Source organism: Heptranchias perlo, chromosome 21 (genome assembly GCF_035084215.1).
Source record: "Heptranchias perlo isolate sHepPer1 chromosome 21, sHepPer1.hap1, whole genome shotgun sequence".
NCBI lineage: Eukaryota > Metazoa > Chordata > Chondrichthyes > Hexanchiformes > Hexanchidae > Heptranchias > Heptranchias perlo.
The window spans coordinates 1,801,827-1,822,212 of NC_090345.1; the positions used below are offsets into that span (position 1 = coordinate 1,801,827).

Below are 20,386 nucleotides of genomic sequence, written 5' to 3' on the forward strand. Positions count from 1 at the left end.
AAACAGGGACACATACACAAAGTCACCGACACCCATGGACACACAGATACCCATGGACACACAGACACCCACGCACAGACAGTCGGACACACACACGCTATACAAGTGCTATATCCATGGTCCTACCCTTCATGTACTCCTCGAACTCTGTGTCATTTCCATACATCGACTCTCGCCATAACACTCCCTGACGTCCAGAATCCCAATTGCTCACGATGCGGGTCTCAATCAGCTTGTTATCTGAAACAGCAAATGCCTGAGTCAGGGTTTGGAATAGATGTGGTGTCACAGTGGGTGCTTTCATCTAATGCACTTGTAATTAAAGATCAGATGCTGTCTCCTCATCCCAAGGGCAAAGTGGTTCATTTCATTCATTAACAAGGAGGTGATGGTCTGGATCTCACAAAAAACGATATTTCCTTTTGTATACAGTAATGCACATATTTTCTTGTACACAGTTTGAATGTATATTCCCTGCTTCACACCGTGAATTGTGTCTCGCTCTCTGTATATTTAATTTCATCAACTGTATCTTTGAATATTATATTACTACACATTTGCCTGAAAATATCTGCTTCAAAAAATTGTTGTTTAAAAGGGGAGAAAGGGATAGACCGAGTAATTACAGACCAGTCAGCCTAACCTCGGTGGTGGGCAAATTATTGGAAACAATTCTGAGGGACAGCATAAATCTTCATTTAGAAAGGCACGGGTTAATCAAGGACAGTCAGCATGGATTTGTTAAGGGAATGTCGTGTCTGACTAACTTGATTGAAATTTTTTGAGGAGGTAACAAGGAGGGTCGATGAGGGTAGCATGTTTAATGTAGTCTATATGGATTTTAGCAAGGCTTTTGACAAGATCCCACATGGCAGACTGGTCAAAAAAGTAAAAGCCCATGGGATCCAAGGGAAAGTGGCAAGTTGGATCCAAAATTGGCTCAATGGCAGGAAGCGAAGGGTAATGGTTGATGGTGTTTTTGTGACTAGAAGGCTGTTTCCAGTGGGGTTCTGCAAGACTCAGTACAAGGTCCCTTGCTTTTTGTGCTATAAATGATTTAGACTTGAATATAGGGGGCATGATTAAGAAGTTTGCAGATGATACAAAAATTGGCCGTGTGGTTGATAGTGAGGAGGAAAGCTGTAGACTGCAGGAAGATATCAGTGGACTGGTCAGGTGAGCAGAAAAGTGGCAAATGGAATTCAATCCGGAGAAGTGTGAGGTAATGCATTTTGGGAGGGCAAACAAGGCAAGGGAATACACAATAAATGGGAGGATACTGAGAGGTGTAGAGGAAGTGAGGGACCTTGGAGTGCATGTCCACAGATCCCTGAAGGTAGCAGGATAGGTAGATAAGGTGGTTAAGAAGGCATACGGGATACTTTCCTTTATTAGCCGAGGTATAGAATATAAGAGCAGGGATGTTATGCTTGAACTGTATAAAACACCAGTTAGGCCACAGCTTGAGTACTGCGTACAGTTCAGGTCACCACATTACAGGAAGGATGTAATTGCACTAGAGAGGGTACAGAGGAGATTTACGAGGATGTTGTCAGGACTGGAGAACTTTAGCTATGAAGAAAGATTGGATAGGCTGGGGTTGTTTTCTTTGGAAGAAAGGAGGCTGAGGGGAGATTTAATTGAGGTGTATAAAATTATGAGGGGCCTAGATAGAGTGAATAGGAAGGACCTATTTCCCCTAGCAGAGAGGTCAATAACCAGGGGGCATAGATTTAAAGTGATTGGTAGAAGGAATAGAGGGGAGCTGAGGAGAATTTTTTTCACGCAGAGGGATATATCACTGATAACGATATCGATGTGACTCTCCATTAGTGACCTACCTCTCATATACTGGGCCAGCCGTGGAGCTATTTCAGAATATGCAATGCGCCCAGTTGGTCCAGGTGGTCCTGGGGGTCCAGTGATGTACGGCCTCATTCTATCACCTGGAGAGCAGAGAGATTTGGTTAGCAACCGTCTAGAGAGAGGAGTGCAGGACACTCCAGCCCAGCCCTGTGTCACAGGCTGAGCACACTGACAGTGACCGAGCATTAGATCCAGCGCATGGGACAGAGCAGGGAGGGTGGCATAGAATGGCTCCATCACACAACACGGGCACAGACCCACGGGGAGACCCCGTCACACAACACGGGCACACCCCGTCACACAACACGGGCACAGACCCACGGGGAGACCCCATCACACAACACGGGCACAGACCCATGGGGAGACCCCGTCACTCAACACGGGCACAGACCCACGGGGAGACCCCGTCACACAACACGGGCACAGACCCACAGGGAGACCCCGTCACACAACACGGGCACAGACCCACAGGGAGACCCCGTCACACAACACGGGCACAGACCCACAGGGAGACCCCGTCACACAACACGGGCACAGACCCACAGAGAGACCCAGAATAAACACCCCAGGGAAAACAGGGAATGTGACAGTCAGAATGGATTCTCAACTCCATTTATGGGGATTCTAGAGAACATTCCCATTACAGACTCAGGATAGACCCTTGGCTCCAATGTCGGGGTCCTATGCAACATTCCCATCAGATGCGAAAGGCTCAGAACCAGATCTGACCAAAGGGGAATTCTGAGACTTCTCAGGCTCTGTGCGTTCAGGGTGTGAACAGTCAAAATATAATTGAAATCCTGCCCCGTGGGACTGAGATTAATTGTAACACTTACTCAAGAAATAATCGATAATCTCTGTCTTAAGTTGTTGCCGGTCTTCGGAAGGTAGCCCGCCTCCAGAGCCTCGTGGCCCAGGTGGTCCTGGGGGCCCTTGGGGGCCTCCGATACTATAACCCGAATCTGGAGACACAGAGAGGCACCACCGTTAGTTCAGGTGACACTGGATGAACGCAATAGTGACAAAGCAGTGAGAACAAGAATAAAGAGTTTACCGGTCACTCGAGCAGCAGTTCATCATGAGCACCAAATCACTCTACTGTCCACAGACTTAGGAACAGCCGCTAGCATTTCACCAGTGGCAATGCTCCTGGCCCCGGTTACCAAGCCTCAGTCTTTTGTCACAGTACAGTTTTGGGGGGGCACCGTGTGCCTTGGGTACCTCACTCAAGTTCCAATTTGTCACCTGTACGTCCGGACATCAAGTGTCAGCAGGTTGGTCAACCATGGAGGGCATCGCAACTGATCCCATTCCTGCCCTCCCCCAGTGTCTACACTTCCCGGCAGGAGTCCCTTGAGAGCGAACAGGAGCAGGAACCCTGGCCAGTCATACTCCTCCCTAACCTACAGGCACCAAGGCCAATTGTGGCATCCCTGCCACTGTCCTGACTGATATTAGCACGGTCCGGAGCTGGAGACTGGGCCATTCTGGCCCGTGTGTCCCAGTACTACACTGGCCCTTCAGGAGGGGATTGTCTCCCAGTTATTTTTCATTTCACTTCAGCCAAAGTCTGACATCAGCTCAGAGCCTGAGCAAATCGGAGTTACTGATCTTCAACAAGTCAGTCCTTCGCTCCTGATCATTGATATCAAGCCAAGGGATTTCACCGTGTAATATTGGGCAGGAGATGGAGAACAGCAGGAGCTCACACTGACTGGGCTGATGTACATGAGTGGACACTCCTTGAAGGAGGCCTATCTGAGGTAAAGAGTGTGCTCTCCCTATGGTATAACCCAGGGGCATGTGGGGAATCACTCTCTCCCCCTCAAAGTATCTCTTCAGACAGGACAGGGCGGTGGAAGTTGAGCACACAGAGAAATTGGGAAAGTACAGGAAGTATTTATTAGAAACATAAGAAATGAAGTTACTTTGAATGTAGGAGATGACATCTTCAACACGGAAATTCCCTCCCCCAAGACCGGGAGGTCCGGCCGGTCCTGGCTGACCCCGAGGTCCGGGAGGTCCAGGCATTCGACTAAAACCGGAGCCTAAATTGAGAAATAAAATGAGAGTTTGTTCAGGACAAAAGGGCAACAGGATCAGAACAAGAGTTAGAAAAACCACTAATACACAGCGAATATAGGGTTAGTCAGGGGTCAGCCGGGGCTCAGGGGGTAGCACTCGTCCGAGTCAGAAGGTCGTGGGTTCAAGTCCCACTCCAGAGTCTTGAGCCCATAATCCAGGCTGACACTCCCGGTGCAGTATTGAGTGAGTGCTGCACTGTCAGAGGGGCTTGTCTTTCAGATGAGACGTTAAAACGAGGCCCCACCTGCCCTCTCAGGTGGACGTAAAAGATCCCATGGCACTATTTCAAAGAAGAGCAGGGGAGTTTTCCCCAGTGTCCTGGGGCCAATATTTATCCCTCAACCAACATCATTAAAAAACAAATTATTGTGGAACCTTGCTGTCTGCAAAATGGCGGCTGTATTTGCCTACATAATGACAGTCACTGCTCTTTGAAGTAATCGATCGCTCGGCCCATTGCTGATAGAGGTGGTGAGACTTTTAAACCAAAGGGGAGCGGGGCCTGGGATCGATACCGAGATGCTGGACACTGAGTCGATGCCTGGATGAACACTGGCTGTGGAACTCGGTCATCCTGAGAGTCCGGCCGGGGTCAGAGTTCGGCCGGGGTCAGAGGCGGAAGGCCAACAGGATGTTCCCAGCGAAAACCATCAATGATTCTGCCATTTGGGGTTTTGACTGGTTGGTTAATGTGACGTCCAGGTCTGAGGTTTGGGGATCTAGGGTTCAGAGATGTGCATTTGATTCCATTACTGGACGGTGATACTTACTCTGTAGCAGAGCCATCAGTTCACTGCTGGATACAGAGCCTGGTGCACCAGGAGGGCCAGGCGGTCCTTGTACACCAAGACTCATTCCTGAACCTGGGGGAGACAGAAATACAAACAGTTGTTAAAACACACGCTCAAGAAGGCCACTGTCGCAGAACAATGGCTTACAAACGCCTCGTACCACAGTTTGTTAAAGTGCAGGTCATCTCCACACCGTCAAGCAGCAACCTCAGGACTGACAGTGGCAAAGACCTCGCAGCCTGATGGCTCCTGAACAGCAAGTGAAAAAACCACTTACTGTAATTAGCTGCGCTGCATCACCTGTGAGCCCACTTCACCATCACTGATTGGTGACTGATGGCTGATCTGTATCTCAACTCCATTTACCCTCCTTTGCTCCATATCCCATGATACCCTTACCCAACAAAAAACTATCGATCTCAGCCTTGAAAGCGCCAATTCATTCCCAGCACCCACAGCCTTTTGGGGGAGAGAGTTCCTGATTTATACTACCCTGTGTGTGAAAAAGTGCTTCCTGATTTCACCCCTGAATGGCCCGGCTCTAATTTTAAGATTGTGCCCTCTTGTTCTGGATTCCCCACCAGAGAAAATAGTTTCTCTATTTACCCAATCGAATCCCTTAATCATTTTAAACACCCCGATTAGATCACCCCTCAACCTTCTAAACTCAAGGGAATATAAACCTAGTCAATGCAACCTGTCCTCGTAATTTAACCTTTTAAGTCCCAGTATTATTCGGGTGAATCTGCACTGTACCCCCTCCAAGGCCAAAATATGACACCCAAATCCCTTTGCCCCTCCGCAGCTCCTAGTTTCTCGCCATTTATGAAATATTCCAATTAGTCTTCCTTGGATCTAATGTGGATGACTTCACACTTCCCCACATTGAACACCGTCTGCCACGTGTCCAGCTGACACTTACTCCTCATGTAATCTCTGACACGGGTTGCAATATCTCTGTAATCGAGCCGGACATTGGTCACTGCTTCTGACCCTGTGTAACCTGGATGACCAGCTGGTCCTTCTGGGCCTGGAGGTCCTGGTGGGCCCATCAAGTATCTCCGAATATTCTCATCTGTAGAGAGAATTTGAAAATCACCAGCACGTTTGGTAAATTGAGGAGTTATAACTATCAGGAAAGATTGAACAGGCTGGGTCTCTTTTCTCTAGAAAAGAGAAGGCTGAGGGGTGACCTGATAGAGGTCTTTGTGAGAGGGTTTGATAGGATTGATGTAGAGAAGATGTTTCCACTTGTGAGGGAGACCAGAACTAGGGGCCATAAATATAAGATAGTCGGTAATAAATCCAATAGGGAATTCAGGAGAAATTTCTTTATCTAGAGAGTGGTGAGAATGTGCCACCTGTTACCACAGGGAGTAGAAGAGGCGAATAGCATAGATACGAGGAGAGATTACACAAATTGGGGTTGTATTCTCTAGAGTTTCGAAGGTTAAGGGGTGATCTGATCGAAGTTTATAAGATATTAGGGGGAACAGATAGGGTGGACAGAGAGAAACTATTTCCGCTGGTTGGGGATTTTAGGAGTAGGGGGCACAGTCTAAAAATTAGAGCCAGACCTTTCAGGAGCGAGATTAGAAAACATTTCTTCACACAAAGGGTGGTAGAAGTTTGGAACTCTTTTCGCAAACGGCAATTGATACTAGCTCAATTGCTAAATTTAAATCTGAGATAGATAGCTTTTTGGCAACCAAAGGTATTAAGGGATATGGGCCAAAGGCAGGTATATGGAGTTAGATCACAGATCAGCCATGATCTTATCAAATGGCAGAGCGGGCTCGAGGGGCTGAATGGCCTACTCCTGTTCCTATGTTCCTATGATACATTTAAGGGGAAGTTAGATTAACACATGAGGGAGAAAGGAATAGAAGGCTATGCTGATAGGGTTAGATGAAGTAGAGACGGAGGAGGCTCATGTGGAGCATAAACACCAGTTGGGCCGAATGGCCTGTTTCTATTCTGTACATTCCATGTAATTCTATGTAAAAACTGGATTGCAGACTGAAGGTGATGATACACAGAAAGTGATCTGTGCGAGGTCACTGACCCCTGGGGTTCTGTAGGTACTCACACTAGAATCATAGAAAGGTTACAGCATGGAAGGAGGCCATTCATCCCATCGAGTCCGTGCCGGCTCTATGCAAGAGCAATCCAGCTAGTCCCACTGTCACACCCTTTCCCCGTAGCCCTGCAAATTTTTTCCTTTCAAGTACTTATCCAGTTTCCTTTTGAAAGCCATGATTGAATCTGCCTCCACCACCCCCTCGGGCAGTGCATTCCAGATCCTAACCACTCGCTGTGTGAAAAAGTTTTTCCTCATGTCACCTTTGGTTCTTTTGCCAATCACCTTAAATCTTTGTCTCTGGTCCTTGACCCTTCCGCCAATGGGAACAGTTTCTCTCTATCTACTCTGTCTAGACCCTTCATGATTTTGAATACCTCTATCAAATCTCCTCGCAACCGTCTCTGTTCCAAGGCGAACAACCCCAGCTTCTCCAGTCTCTCCATGTAACTGAAGTCCCTCATCCCTGGAATCATTCTAGTGAATCTCTTCTGCACCCTCTCTAAGGCCTTCACATCTTTCCTAAAGTGCGGTGCCCAGAACTGGACACAATACTCCAGTTGTGGCCAAACCAGTGTTTTATAAAGGTTCATCATGACTTCCATACTTTTGTACTCTATGCCTCTATTTATAAAGCCCAGGATCTCGTATACTTTTTTAATCGCTTTCTCAACCTGCCCTGCCACCTTCAGCGATTTGTGCACATATACCCCCAGATCTCTCTGTTCCTGTACCCCTTTTAGAGTTGTGCCCTCTAGTTTATATTGTCTCTCCTTGTTCTTCCTACCGAAATGTATCACTTCACATTCCAAGTTTTGTGTCATCTGCAAATTTTGAAATTGTGTCCTGTACACCCAAGTCTAAGTCATTAATATATATCAAGAAAAGCAGTGGTCCCAGCACCGACCCCTGGGGAACACCACTGTACACCTCCCTCCAGTCCGAAAAACAACCGTTCACCACTACTCTCTGTTTCCTGTCATTTAGCCAATTCTGTATCCATGTTGCTACTGCCCCCTTTATTCCATGGGCCACAACCTTGATGATAAGCCTACCGTGCGGCACTTTATCAAACGCCTTTTGAAAGTCCAACTTGCTAGGAGTCCAACTAGAACTTGCTGGTAACCCCAAACCATGTGGCCATTTGGCTAATGTGAAGGAAGAAGTGAACCCTCCAAGGGATTGGCAGATTAAGTGTATGGGCTAAGGAGGGAGAGATTGAATTTAATGTAGATAAACATACGGTTATGTGCATTTTAATGGGAAACAGCGCCCGAGCCCTCGATGGAAGGGAGTCCACTGGCAAGGAAAAGGTCTCTGGGACTCTGGGTGTGATCATTGACTCTTCGCTGAACGATTCCGACACCAGAGTCACAGAAGGAGACCATTCAGCCCCCAGTCCCTGTGGAGGTGATGGCTTTACATCAACAAGAACATAAGAATTGGAGGAGGTCATTCAGCCTCTTGAGCCATGTTGTGCCATTCATTTGGATCATGGCTGATCTGTTACTCCATTTACCTCCATTTCTTCTCCGATTGTTTACCTTATTTCATTTTAAATGCCATGCCTGTTTCAAAACAGCCCCTGTAATGTATTTCACATCCTAACTCTGTGTGTGAGCTGTTTACTTGTCCTCCCCACATACAGGGGATAGAAACACGTTTTTCTAACCCTGTACAAACATACAAGGAGTGAGGAAAGGCCACTGAACCCGTGGACCCAGTGACTCCTCGCTCTAATCCCACACAGTCCTATGGCCTCCTCCGAGCTCCCTCAAAGCCCACCTGTATCCTTAGGAGCTCGGTTACTTGAGGTGACACTTACCCCGGAGCAGTGCACTGAGGTCCCTTTCCAAGGAGATGGATCCGGAGGTGCCGGGAGGACCTGGGGGGCCTGGAGGCCCAGGGCGGCCTGAACCAGCCACCCAACCTGAAAGAAAAGAGCAATTGGCACAGGGTGAGAACCAAAATGGAGACCTGCCATGGGGGGCTGGCTCCGAGTTAGTCTGGTGGAGGGGCCCCTCCTGCCCCCAGGAGTATGGATCTGACAGTGAGGATAAATACCCCAGGTGGAAGGGCCGATGGTGAGTCCCAGTTGGCAGTGGGGAGTGTTCCCACTGGCGAATCTCTGCTACCCGCTGCTGGGGCGCGAGGCTGCCAGCCCGGACTTGTTACACGGGTTACAGCGGAACTCACACTGTTTCACTCCCTGGTCTCAAACACGCGAAGCGAGGAGGGAAGGGTGCCCCCGGCGGCGGGGGGGGGAAACGGTGCCCCCGGTGGCGGCGGAGGGAACGGTGCCCCCGGTGGCGGCGGAGGGAAGGGTGCCCCCGGTGGCGGCGGGGGGGAAACGGTGCCCCCGGTGGCGGGGGGGGGAAACGGTGCCCCCGGTGGCGGCGGGGGGGAACGGTGCCCCCGGTGGCGGCGGAGGGAACGGTGCCCCCGGTGGCGGCGGAGGGAAGGGTGCCCCCGGTGGCGGCGGGGGGGAACGGTGCCCCCGGTGGCGGCGGAGGGAACGGTGCCCCCGGTGGCGGCGGAGGGAAGGGTGCCCCCGGTGGCGGCGGGGGGGAAACGGTGCCCCCGGTGGCGGCGGAGGGAACGGTGCCCCCGGTGGCGGCGGAGGGAAGGGTGCCCCCGGTGGCGGCGGGGGGGAACGGTGCCCCCGGTGGCGGCGGAGGGAACGGTGCCCCCGGTGGCGGCGGAGGGAAGGGTGCCCCCGGTGGCGGCGGGGGGGAAACGGTGCCCCCGGTGGCGGCGGAGGGAACGGTGTCCCCGGTGGCGGCGGAGGGAAGGGTGCCCCCGGTGGCGGCGGGGGGGAACGGTGCCCCCGGTGGCGGGGGGGGGGGGGAAACGGTGCCCCCGGTGGCGGGGGGGGGGGGAAACGGTGCCCCCGGTGGCGGCGGGGGGGAACGGTGCCCCCGGTGGCGGCGGAGGGAAGGGTGCCCCCGGTGGCGGCGGAGGGAACGGTGCCCCCGGTGGCGGCGGGGGGGAACGGTGCCCCCGGTGGCGGCGGGGGGGAACGGTGCCCCCGGCGGCGGGGGGGGGAAACGGTGCCCCCGGTGGCGGCGGGGGGGAACGGTGCCCCCGGTGGCGGCGGGGGGGAACGGTGCCCCCGGTGGCGGCGGAGGGAAGGGTGCCCCCGGTGGCGGCGGAGGGAAGGGTGCCCCCGGTGGCGGCGGGGGGGGGGGAACGGTGGCGGCGGGGGGGGGGAACGGTGGCCCCGGTGGCGGCGGGGGGGGGGAACGGTGCCCCCGGTGGCGGTGGGGGGAACGGTCACCCATAGGCCACGCCCGACTTATGTTCCACTGGCACCTCCGGGCATTTCACTCCACCAGGGGGCACTTTGCAACACACACTATATATTAGAGGGGTCATAAACACCCGCGGGTACACATTCAGTGTGTACAGGCTCACACTCACACCACCCTCAGTGTGTACACACAGACTACACACCTTACTATGTGTGTACCACACGCACATATAAACAGCAAAGACAGCCAGGAAAAGGAGATCCCATGAATTTACGGTAGACACAGAGTTTGAGAAATGGAATTGGAGAATTACTTCGGCTGTAATCGGTGATGTAAGCTTCCATCTCCGACCGGCTCACACCACCCCCTTGAGGGCCAGAGGGACCCTGGAGTCCACGGAGATATCGCTGGACATCCTCACCTGTAGGACACAGACCCAGACTGTCAGGGAATCTCAGACACTAAACCAAAACCCATGTCACAAACACCGACAGATCACAAAGTTCCAGTCACATTCACTGTATACTGGGACTAACCAGCTCCACCCACCCCCAGCACATCACCAGGGAGCGAAGAGGGAACCTTTCTACCTGACTGACCCCACAATCAGGTCCAGATTCTTTATTCTTAAAATCTTCTGGGCAAATTTTATGCATATCAAGGCGAGTGATGTCAGTGAAGAATGGAGACAGTTTCTAATCCAAACAGGTACAGCACGGGTTAGATACAGAGTAAAGCTCCCTCTACACTGTCCCATCAAACACTCCCAGGGCAGGTACAGCACGGGTTAGATACAGAGTAAAGCTCCCTCTACACTGTCCCATCAAACACTCCCAGGGCAGGTACAGCACGGGTTAGATACAGAGTAAAGCTCCCTCTACACTGTCCCATCAAACACTCCCAGGGCAGGTACAGCACGGGTTAGATACAGAGTAAAGCTCCCTCTACACTGTCCCATCAAACACTCCCAGGGCAGGTACAGCATGGGTTAGATACAGAGTAAAGCTCCCTCTACACTGTCCCATCAAACACTCCCAGGGCAGGTACAGGGTTAGATACAGAGTAAAGCTCCCTCTACACTGTCCAATGCTGCAACAGATCTGGGATAGAATCACTAGCCAGGAAGACATGATCTGTGCTGATCGTTAAGACTGGGTCATATTGGCAAAATCTCTGCTGCACCCAGGGATTTGTAGAAGCCTCACTCCGGACTCCGGTCTCTATTCCCGTGTACAATGTCCTGTTCATCCATCCCACCTTCAGCTGTAAGAGTGGGAAGCACAGGACCAAGTAACACACTCCCAGCTGTCTCCGTACTTACTTTGCAGATACAGAGTCAGATCAGCGCTCGATAATGACCCTGGTGGGCCAGGAGGGCCGGGAGGTCCCCTCACCCCCACACCGACTCCCGAACCTGGAAAACACGGACATCAGTCTGAGAACGACACAAGTGGCCAGCGTCTGACCCCCACATACATCAACCCGTCTGACCCCCACATACATCAACCCCTCAAATCCCCAGAGTACCCCATCCCTCTGACCCCCACATATATCAACCTGTCTGACCCCCACATACATCAATGCCTCTGATCCCCTACCCTGATCCCTACACCCATTAATCAGATGTTATCTTTTCCCCAGTTTTCTTTCTCCCTCTCCTGAAAGTGCTGACCATTGCTGGGGTACAGTTCTATGGGCACTGATCATTGCTGGGGTACAGTTCTATGGGCACTGACCAATGCTGGGGTACAGTTCTATGGGCACTGACCAATGCTGGGGTACAGTTCTATGGGCACTGACCAATGCTGGGGTACAGTTCTATGGGCACTGACCAATGCTGGGGTACAGTTCTATGGGCACTGACCATTGCTGGGGTACAGTTCTATGGGCACTGACCATTGCTGGGGTACAGTTCTATGGGCACTGACCATTGCTGGGGTACAGTTCTATGGGCACTGACCATTGCTGGGGTACAGTTCTATGGGCACTGACCAATGCTGGGGTACAGTTCTGTGGGCACTGACCATTGCTGGGGTACAGTTCTGTGGGCACTGACCATTGCTGGGGTACAGTTCTATGGGCACTGACCATTGCTGGGGTACAGTTCTATGGGCACTGACCATTGCTGGGGTACAGTTCTATGGGCACTGACCATTGCTGGGGTACAGTTCTATGGGCACTGACCATTGCTGGGGTACAGTTCGATAGGTGCCAGACACCATCTGGTACCTGATAGCCACTCTTCACATGTGAACTCAAACTGTGAATGTCCGTAGGCTATTTAATCAAGGTGGGCACCACAACCTGATCCTTTCCTCACTCGACATCCACCCAGGAGCTCTCTCGAGCAGGACCCTGCTGTCGGCAATAATGAGCAGAAACCCTGATCACAGTGGGTGTGAGACACACTAAAGTGGGATGGATCCTGGAACCTATCTGTTCTGTACGAGTCTTTGCCTCTGACCATGAAGGTGCGGCCCAGACCCTCAATGACTGGAAACACTGACAGGACGGTTCGATCGTACTTCTCATGTAGTCAATGACGTGGTTCGAGATCTCCGTGTACATGTGCTGTCCAAGTGCTCCTTGGTCTCCTTTGGGCCCTGGGGGTCCAGGAGGACCTGGTGGTCCTGAGATCGATCTCCGAACACCATCGGCTGAAAGAAACCAAAGTAGCTTGAAATCACTCCCCAGAAGGCCTGGTGCACTACACCTCCCGCACTCACCATTCCGCCCGTTCACACTCTCCCGCCCGTTCACTACACCTCCCTTACACACTATACCGCCCGTTCACTACACCTCCCTTACACACTATACCGCCCGTTCACTACACCTCCCTTACACACTATACCGCCCGTTCACTACACCTCCCTTACACACTATACCGCCCGTTCACTACACCTCCCTTACACACTATACCGCCCGTTCACTACACCTCCCTTACACACTATACCGCCCGTTCACTACACCTCCCTTACACACTATACCGCCCGTTCACTACACCTCCCTTACACACTATACCGCCCGTTCACTACACCTCCCGTGCACTATACCGCCCGTGCACTGTACTGCTCGTGCACTATACCGCCCGCGCACTACACTGCCTGCGTACTAAACTGCCTGTGCACTACACCGCCCATGCACTATAACGGTCTTGCACTATACCGTCTGTGCACTCTCAACGGTCTTGCACTACACCGCCTGTGAACTATAACGGTCTTGCACTATAAAGGTCTTGCACTACTCTGCCCATGCACTGTAATGGTCTTGCACTATACCGCCCGTGCACAGTAACGGTCTTGCACTACACCACCCGTGTACTACACCGCCCGTGCACTATAACGGTCTTGCACTATACCGTTCGTGCACTATAACGGTCTTGCACTATACCGGTCTTGCACTATACCGTTCGTGCACTATAACGGTCTTGCAATACATATTCTTTGTACAACCCCCTCTGTGCACTGAATCCAATGAGCACAATATGATAGGTGTGCTAGATCCCCTCCCCCCGACCTCGTGTCCTGTAACTCTGTGCACTCTACCCCCATGCACACTGCGGCATTATTTGTTAATGAAGGGGCTGCATCAGTGTGCGATACAGTAAAACACAGTGTCATTTTCAGTTCAGTGTAACTTGAACAGGGTTCCCATGGATACTCACCCTGCAGGTACTCAATCACTGTCTGCCTGATGTCAGCCCTGGAGCCTAATCCGGAAACTCCGGGAGCACCTGGGAAATGGAAGAGCAGTTAAATGGGAGGAAAAGTGCACAGTATATACTGAGGCATCCTATAGATTACGATATATACAGAGGTATCCTATAGATTGCAATGTATACTGAGGTATCCTACAGACTGCAGTATATACGGAGGCACCCCATAGATCACAGTGCATATGGGGATATCCTGTAGTTTACAGAATATATGGGGTATCCTATAGATCACCGCGAATACTGAGGCATCCTATAGATTACAATATTGGCGGAGGTATCCCATAGATTACAGTGTATATGGAGGTATCCTATATATCACAGCATATAGAGAGGCATCACATAGATTACAGTATATACCAGGGCATCCTTCAGATCACAATGTGCATGGGGCACCCCATAGATCCATGTGTATACATAGGTACCCTATAGATTGAAGTATATACCAGTGCATCCTATCGATCACAGTATATACCGAGGCATCCTATTGATTACAGCATATACAACATATTACAGTATTGTAAACTGAGGCATCCTATAGATTACAGTATGACAAACCAAGGAATCCTATAGATTACAGTTTACATTCTGAGGCATTCAGTATGCTACACTAATATATATCAAGGCTTCCTATAAGCTATAATATTATATACGGTCACTTCCTATAGATTGTAGTATTATATACCGAGGTTTCCTATAGTGTACAGTATTAGATATTGAGACTCTCTACAGGCTACAGTGTTATATAGCGGGTTGTAGGCTGTGTTTCTTTTATCGGAGGTGCAGGGAGCTGTGTAGAATGGGTTGGGATCAGGTCCCTTTCAGCCAGTGTTAAATTTAACAAACTTGTGACTTTAAGCAGGACCCGTGGAGACAAGGCCCAAGTCCTGTGATACCGGCCATTCACAGAGCCACTTACCACCGGCCTGGATCAGCCTGGCCTGGGCCCAGCTCCTGTCTCTCCACCCTGAATGATCTGGCTCGTACCTAACGGTTTAAGGCAAATGTTTTTGTTAGAGTGACCCTCACCTTGAGCTCCTGGTGGGCCAGGAGGCCCAGGGGGTCCCTGAAGTCCTCCTCCGCTTGTAACTGTAGGATGGAGAGACACAGGCGGTTAGTGCGGATTCACATTCTGTGAGCAGGAAGCCATGGACCTTTACATTAATCCAACCCCTCCGTCAATCCTCGCACCCTCCCAAGTCCACCGACTCTGACTGAGGTACAGCTCCTCGGCCATCCCCACTCTCTGTACTTAGGGAGTGCTGCACCGTCGGAGGTGCCGTCTTTCGGATGAGGCCCTGTCTGCCCTCTCAGGTGGATGTAAAAGATCTCACGGCCACTATTCGAAGAAGAGCAGGGGGAGTTCTCCTCGGTGACCTGGGCCAATATTTATCCCTCAACCAACATCACTAAAAACAGATTATCTGGTCATTTTCATATTGCAATTTGCGGGATCTTGCTGTGCGCAAATTGGCTGCCGCGTTTCCTACATTACAACAGTGACTATACTTCAAAAGTTCTTCATTGGCTGTAAAGGCTTTTGGCACATCCTGAGGTCCTGAAAGGAGCTATATGAATGCAAGTTCTTCTAATTTGGAAGTAAATCCTGTCCACTCACAGGAGTCACTGGCTGATTATTCCTCACCCTAAATCGGATGCAACAAGGTCAGTTACAGTAGTGTCCCCGGCTGGGACCGGCCCCCCGGCTGGGAGTGCCTCCCCACCCCGATTGGAACCGTCTCCCTGACAGAGATCGCCACCCCCCCTAACTGGGACTCTCCCTCCTCCCCCATGACTGGGACCATCTCCCCGACAGAGACCGCCACCCCCCACCCACAACTGGGGCCACTGCCCCCCCGACTGGGACCAAACCCCCCACAACTGGGACCACCCCCCCCCACGACTGGGACACCCCCCCATGACTGGGAACACCCCCCCCTCCGACTGGGACACCCCCCCCTCCGACTGGGGCCACCCCCCATGACTGGGACCACCCCCCAATGATTGGCACCCCCCCCCCCACGACTGGGACCACCCCCCCCCCACGACCGGGACCACCCCCCCCCCCCCCCTCTCCGACTGAGACCACCCCCCCACGACTGGCACCATCTCCCCGACACAGCCCGCCACCACCACCCCTCCCTGACTGGGACTGGCCCCCCCAAGGGCAGGACTGGCCTGGGGTCATTCCGCAGGTATAACCCACCTACTTCCTCCCCAGTTACCTACTGTGGGTGCCCTCAGGAGGCAAAGACATTCTGAGGAGGGAATCCGGGGATTATTGAGCAGGACAACAGTGAACAACCTTCCTACCTCGTGGTGAGAGTCCGGGAATACCGGGAGCGCCTGGAATTCCGACTTCCCCTTGGTCACCTAGCAACACAAATGGATGAGGAGAGAGTGTGAGCGTGGGCCTGTTTTGTGTGGGACTGAACATTCTGTGATGTGCTCAGTGAGACGCTGTACCCGGTCTGTAAGAGACAGAGAGCCTCGGTGAGGTGACTGAGTGACACTGTGACATTACCCAGTCACCAGTCAATATATGAAATGGAAAGATCCGTCTCTGGAAAGGCTCATGGCCTGTCGATGTGTAAAATATCCCGGGATTTTGTCAGCGGGCTGCTCACGAATGTTTGAGGTATTGAGCATGCCCAGAATGTGGATACAGTGGTTTAGTGCCTCTGTTAATGGACTAATAATCCAGGGAATGTGAATCCCACTGTGGGCAGTTTGAGAATTTGAATTCAGTTTAAAATAAATCTGGAAATAAAAATCTGGTCTCAGTAAAAGTGACCATGAAACTGTCGGATTGTCGTAAAAACCCAACTGGTTCATTAATGTCCTTTAGGGAAGGAAACCTGCCGTCCTTACCCGGTCTGGGCCTATATGTGACTCCAGTCCCACACCAACGTGGTTGATTCTTAACTGCCCTCTGAATTGGCCTACAAGACACTCATTTGTATCAAACCTGCTACCAGTGGTTGAAGACGAAGGCCCAACACCACCTTCTCAGGGCAACTGGGGATGGGCGATAAATGCCAGCCTTGCCAGCGATGCCCACATCCCCAGAATGAACAAAATAAACATGACCCACCAGGTCGTGTTGTCGGAAATGAGCCCGTTTTGACTGACTGTCAACAAATCACAATCACCTCCCCTCCGCGCTCTCCCTCCCCAGTGATCTCCACTCACTCCGCCCCCCCCGCAACGTGCTCCTCACCCCCCCGACTCCGCTTTCCCCTCTCCAGGAAAGGGCGCTGCCCATCGCCGGATTTATGATTATTTTATTCCCTTTTCTCTCTCCTCCTCTCCTGAACAAGCCCACTCTTTCCTCGGGTACTTGCAGCTCTCCAACACAAACAGTCACTCTCCATTTACGTGAGCTGAGACTGTGAGTGTCCATGGGCTGTTTTACACTCCCCTCAGTATCCACACAGGTGTGCTTTCCAGCGGGAATGGTCGATGCTGATCAGGGCCCACAGACCCTGGCTGATTTCCCCCAAGCTTATGCCAGGAGCACTGAGGCCAACATCAGCTCCCGCCCTTCCCGCCTCCCACACTTTTCTTGGGAACCGAATCTGGGAGCCCCCCTGATCTGCGTGGTTCAGTCACACACGACCAGTAGCCGCTGGGGGATAGCTGTCAGTGAATGTTTTCAGTGTAGAACCTAATTTCAGTTGAAACATACTGACCTCGGTCCCCTTTGTGTCCTCTTTGGCCCGGAGGTCCCTGAGGTCCTGGTGGTCCCGGAGGTCCCGCTACAAACGAACCACCAGCTGGAGTCAGATCAGGAGAAAAGAGTGTGAGCACAAGGTAGTGAAATGCACCAGGTAACTGTAATCACAGTGGGACAGGGGGTAATTAAACCCGTGGGTAACTGTAATCATAGTGGGACAGGGGTAATTAAACCCGTGGGTAACTGTAATCACCGTGGGACAGGGGGTAATTAAACCCGTGGGTAACTGTAATCACCGTGGGACAGGGGGTAATTAAACCCGTGGGTAACTGTAATCACCGTGGGACAGGGGGTAATTAAACCCGTGGGTAACTGTAATCACCGTGGGACAGGGGGTAATTAAACCCGTGGGTAACTGTAATCACCGTGGGACAGGGGGTAATTAAACCCGTGGGTAACTGTAATCACCGTGGGACAGGGGGTAATTAAACCCGTGGGTAACTGTAATCACAGTGGGACAGGGGGTAATTAAACCCGTGGGTAACTGTAATCGCAGTGGGACAGGGGGTAATTAAACCCGTGGGTAACTGTAATCACCGTGGGACAGGGGGTAATTAAACCCGTGGGTAACTGTAATCACCGTGGGACAGGGGGTAATTAAACCCGTGGGTAACTGTAATCGCAGTGGGACAGGGGGTAATTAAACCCGTGGGTAACTGTAATCACAGTGGGACAGGGGGTAATTAAACCCGTGGGTTACTGTAATCACCGTGGGTCAGGGGGTAATTAAACCCGTGGGTTACTGTAATCACAGTGGGACAGGGGTAATTAAACCCGTGGGTTACTGTAATCACAGTGGGACAGGGGTAATTAAACCCGTGGGTTACTGTAATCACCGTGGGTCAGGGGGTAATTAAACCCGTGGGTTACTGTAATCACAGTGGGACAGAGGGTAATTAAACCTGTGGGTTACTGTAATCACAGTGGGACAGGGGGTAATTAAACCCGTGGGTTACTGTAATCACAGTGGGACAGGGGTAATTAAACCCGTGGGTTACTGTAATCACAGTGGGACAGAGGGTAATTAAACCTGTGGGTTACTGTAATCACAGTGGGACAGGGGTAATTAAACCCGTGGGTTACTGTAATCACAGTGGGACAGGGGGTAATTAAACCCGTGGGTTACTGTAATCACAGTGGGACAGGGGTAATTAAACCCGTGGGTTACTGTAATCACAGTGGGACAGAGGGTAATTAAACCTGTGGGTTACTGTAATCACAGTGGGACAGGGGTAATTAAACCCGTGGGTTACTGTAATCACAGTGGGACAGAGGGTAATTAAACCTGTGGGTTACTGTAATCACAGTGGGACAGGGGGTAATTAAACTCGTGGGTTACTGTAATCACAGTGGGACAGAGGGTAATTAAACCCGTGGGTTACTGTAATCACAGTGGGACAGAGGGTAATTAAACCCGTGGGTTACTGTAATCACAGTGGGACAGAGGGTAATTAAACCCGTGGGTTACTGTAATCACAGTGGGACAGAGGGTAATTAAACCCGTGGGTAACTGTAATCGCAGTGGGACAGGGGGTAATTAAACCCATGGGTAACTGTAATCACAGTGGGACAGGGGTAATTAAACCCATGGGTAACTGTAATCACAGTGGGACAGGGGGTAATTAAACCCATGGGTAACTGTAATCACAGTGGGACAGGGGTAATTAAACCCGTGGGTTACTGTAATCGCAGTGGGACAGGGGGTAATTAAACCCGTGGGTTACTGGATCTCCCCAGGCTACTGTCCGAGTGGGTTCAGGTGCAAACCATCAGGGGTGCCGATAGGGAGAGGCTGAAGCAAACCGGGGATGTCCGCGGAGACATCATCCAAACACAGGCTCAGCTTCCACTTGATGTCATTAAAATTAAAACTCGGTCGCCTTTTAACCCTTTAATTTTTTCGCCCCGTTCTGGTCCTGCAGCAAGTGTCACAGACACGCCCCACACTGCCTGTGCAATGACCCCCGACCCAGGTAGGTGGGCTGGAGTCACAGCGGGGTCGAGGGCCCACCCTCACCCACCTCAGGCGGTGCAACCACTTCGGGGGGAAGATCCAGGCTGACTGTCGCTAAGGGTTTTAATCACCAGGGGCAACACAAGCCCTCGCCATCCCATTTCCACTAGATGACCACACTCGCAAACTTCTCAGCAGGAGTCTGGAGAGAGCGATCTGGGTCATCCTGGGGCACTGAGACTAACAACACTGCCCTTACAGTGGGATAGCAGTCTCTCCGATTTACCCCATGGGCAGAACACGGTCGAGACTTACCCCCTCCTGCCAGGCCTGGCAATCCGGGCTGACCAGGTTCACCTGCAGAGAGAGAAGAGGAAATCCATGAGGTGATCAGTCTCCAGTGTAACACCGGAACACTCCGGACCCCTCACAGTAACACTCTGATAGATTCCGCACCCCTCACAGTAACACTCTGATACACCCCGCACCCCTCACTGTAACACTCTGATATACCCCGCACCCCTCACTGTAACACTCTGATATACCCCACATCCCACACTGTAACACTCTGATATACCCCACATCCCTCACTGTAACACTCTGATATACCCCGCACCCCTCACTGTAACACTCTGATATACCCCACATCCCTCACTGTAACACTCTGATATACCCCGCACCCCTCACAGTAACACTCTGATATACCCCACATCCCTCACTGTAACACTCTGATATACCCCGCACCCCTCACTGTAACACTCTGATATATCCCACACCCCTCACTGTAACACTCTGATATACCCCACACCCCTCACTGTAACACTCTGATATACCCCACATCCCACACTGTAACACTCTGATATATTCCGCACCCCTCACTGTAACACTCTGATACACCCCGCACCCCTCAC

The 20,386-nt window shown here is 51.6% G+C and overlaps 1 protein-coding gene across 3 annotated transcripts in view; it reads right to left on the reverse strand.

Moving 5' to 3' along the window:
- The window catches only part of LOC137339904 (collagen alpha-1(XVII) chain-like), a 148,823-nt gene that overhangs the window by 21,635 nt on the left and 106,802 nt on the right, over positions 1-20,386 (reverse strand). For all 3 annotated transcript variants that reach the window (XM_068001961.1, XM_068001963.1, XM_068001960.1), the window contains 15 exons: positions 19,791-19,832; positions 17,478-17,561; positions 16,099-16,158; positions 14,815-14,874; positions 13,738-13,806; positions 12,599-12,730; positions 11,395-11,487; positions 10,387-10,494; positions 8,648-8,752; positions 5,665-5,817; positions 4,722-4,814; positions 3,795-3,914; positions 2,703-2,828; positions 1,842-1,946; positions 127-240 (listed from right to left, as the gene is read on the reverse strand). In XM_068001961.1, the coding sequence (XP_067858062.1) occupies positions 127-240; positions 1,842-1,946; positions 2,703-2,828; positions 3,795-3,914; positions 4,722-4,814; positions 5,665-5,817; positions 8,648-8,752; positions 10,387-10,494; positions 11,395-11,487; positions 12,599-12,730; positions 13,738-13,806; positions 14,815-14,874; positions 16,099-16,158; positions 17,478-17,561; positions 19,791-19,832 (1,464 nt within the window). The remainder of the gene's footprint in view (positions 1-126; positions 241-1,841; positions 1,947-2,702; positions 2,829-3,794; positions 3,915-4,721; positions 4,815-5,664; positions 5,818-8,647; positions 8,753-10,386; positions 10,495-11,394; positions 11,488-12,598; positions 12,731-13,737; positions 13,807-14,814; positions 14,875-16,098; positions 16,159-17,477; positions 17,562-19,790; positions 19,833-20,386) is intronic.